The sequence below is a fragment of the Frankliniella occidentalis genome, unplaced genomic scaffold (assembly GCF_000697945.3).
Source record: "Frankliniella occidentalis isolate FOCC.00 unplaced genomic scaffold, Focc_3.1 Scaffold223, whole genome shotgun sequence".
NCBI classification, from domain to species: domain Eukaryota; kingdom Metazoa; phylum Arthropoda; class Insecta; order Thysanoptera; family Thripidae; genus Frankliniella; species Frankliniella occidentalis.
In genome coordinates, this window is record NW_026267349.1 from 103,807 (window position 1) to 106,322 (window position 2,516).

The 2,516-nt window shown below is 43.6% G+C and overlaps 1 protein-coding gene across 1 annotated transcript in view; it reads right to left on the bottom strand.

Annotated features, from left to right (window-relative positions):
- The window catches only part of LOC127748723 (cytoplasmic polyadenylation element-binding protein 2-like), a gene marked incomplete in the record, with an annotated part of 85,781 nt that overhangs the window by 15,154 nt on the left and 68,111 nt on the right, over window positions 1–2,516 (bottom strand). Inside the window, 1 exon segment of the mRNA XM_052272744.1 lies at window positions 1,408–1,458. Within this exon segment, the coding sequence (XP_052128704.1) occupies window positions 1,408–1,458 (51 nt within the window).

A 2,516-nucleotide genomic window follows, 5' to 3' on the forward strand; every position in this document is an offset into this window, starting at 1 on the left:
TGTAAATCTCCGATTTCGTTGAAACTTGGAAAATTTGAAGGTTATTCATGTAGAAATCGGATGGCACTTGAAATTTTTCCTAAACCTGACATTTAGTTTTCCCCTATATAAGGTAGGAGAAAGGTGTTAGAATAAAATATTTTTTGAAAAATGTAAAGCAGTGTTCTAAGGGGTAACTCGTCAAAGTAGTGCCCTTTGGGTCAAAATTTTGTCTGTTTTGCTCTATTTTGAACCGTTAAAGCGGTAGAGGGATATTTGGAGCAAAAAACAGTGTCAGGCTTAAGTAAACCCCTAATAAATGTTAAGTTTAGGAAAAGTTTCAAGTGCCATCCGACTTCTATTATAATAACCTTTAAATTTTCCGAGTACCAACGAAATCGGAGATTTACACCTGAAAAGGTTCCCTTGTAAGTGTTAGTCCCCGATTTTGTTCCGCCTTGGGGGTTTTGTAGGGTGACCGTATACAAAACGAATATTGAAAATTCGTGCCTAATTTCATATTCGTCCCTATCGGGGAAATCAATTTTCTCCAGAAATTACTAAAAGTCGCATTTTTCTGTAAATCCAAAAATTATCCAAGGTTTTTATTTAGTTTTAAAATGTCAATTTATGGCCGAATACAAACTGGCGGTTATTTTTCGGATTTTTCAGAAAAAAATGCGATTTTTAGTCATTCCTAGAGAAAATTGATTTCTCCTATAGATACGAATAAATTGGGCACGAATTTTCATCGCCAATCGTTTTGTATACGGTCACCCTACAAAACCCCCAAGGCGGAACAACATTGGGGACTAACACTTAGATGAGTTCCCTTGGTAGCCTCACCGCACACAGACGTGCGTGCGGGTTTGCCTATCGTCGCTGACCACGGCGCGCTGTAGCCCCAAGTGTTCGGCACGGTACGAGTGGGTGGAGAAGAGGGGGGGCGGCAATATCAAGTACGCAGCAATACAAGAAAATACTCCGCACCCGCACAATTCACAAAAATACAAGAAAAATTCACACTAAGCGCACCCAGGAGAAGCCGAGTTGCACTCCCCCCACCCCCACCCCCGCAGAGGAGACGGGGATCTTTGGGCCACACTGAACCAGATCAAGCAGCAAGAAGCCTCCTGGTGTGCGAGCCTGCGATAAGAAAAAAAGTCGCTACGCTACGCGCTATGTTTGATATTGGGAAAAAATAAAGCGCGCGATAGTACACAACTGTCATCGCATGCATTTGTAATCATCGTCTGACTCCAATTTTTGTGCAATATTCTTAGTCTTATAGTCATCGACATTTTGTTGCAATCTTTCTTTTTTTTCGTATCGCGGGAATCATTGCAGTTCTTTTGCAGCAATGAGCGATTGCTCAAATCTATGTGCGATAAAACGTAAAGAAACGATGGAAATCCCTCAGCAACTCACCGTGTATTTGGGCGAGGGATTGCAGTGTGTTGGCATTGCAGTTAAGGAATCCTGGAACAGATAAGAGGTCGTTAGCTTTCCTGTAATATCAACTCCTGCAATCAAGGACAGGCGTGGCTGACTCAGCGCAACCATGCAGGTAGCAGTAAAGTCGGAAAATTTTACTAGTGCAGTGTAACTTCTGTAATTTCTACGGTCCTGGATGTTATTTTCCCGTAAAGTAACGAAACGAAATCCTTCCTCCTATACTTTCTTTCCCTTCCCCCTAGCGAACTTGTCTGCCAGGGGAAACATTTTCTCTTCGTTTAATAAAGATCTGGGGGAAGAAACAACGAATACATCCATACAAAATCAGAAGGGAATAAGGATTTCTCGTTTATTGAAAAAAAAAAGAAAGAAAAAGATGACCGAGGTCTCCCCTCCTTATGGTATAACTCTAGGGCGGTGTACTGGAACAAGAAATCGACATTTCTTGAAAAATACAAAAATGTTCTCAAATTTGATGGGAAACGTTATACTTTCCCACCTGGCATCAACTCCACAATTCAAACACATTTTGCATGATTGTGCCCGATTGCACACCTCAAATCCGGGTGGTAAAGAACATGTCAAAAACAAAATAAATCAAAGAATTTTCCAAGGTCCAAGGTTCTTTTCGCCATACAGTTATTCGACGAGCTATCAAAATGATAATGAAAACTCCTTGCAGTGCAGCTTCACCCCCCTTTTTCACTATCAGACGGAAACTCGTCCCGTGTCGGTTCTTCTTTCGCCGCAGTGTGTCATCGAGCAGCAATTGACTTCGATGAGGTCGGGTGAGGCAGGGCGAGACGCACGGGGCGGACTGGTGGACGGACGGACACTCGGCCAGGCAGACGGGCGGACAGTGCCCTCCATTGGGACCGACAGTGCCGGCGCATCATCCAATCTCACCACGGCGACTTCCTGCGCGCGCCAATAGGACTTTGCACGCCAACTTACGGGCATAAGTCCGCCTTATTTCCAGGTTAGTTGATTTTGTGCGGCCCTAGGAGGCCTAGTTCCACACTCAAAAAGTCTTTACTAAAAAGTATGTTCATATTACGGACGTCGAGCTAGGGCTGGGCGGT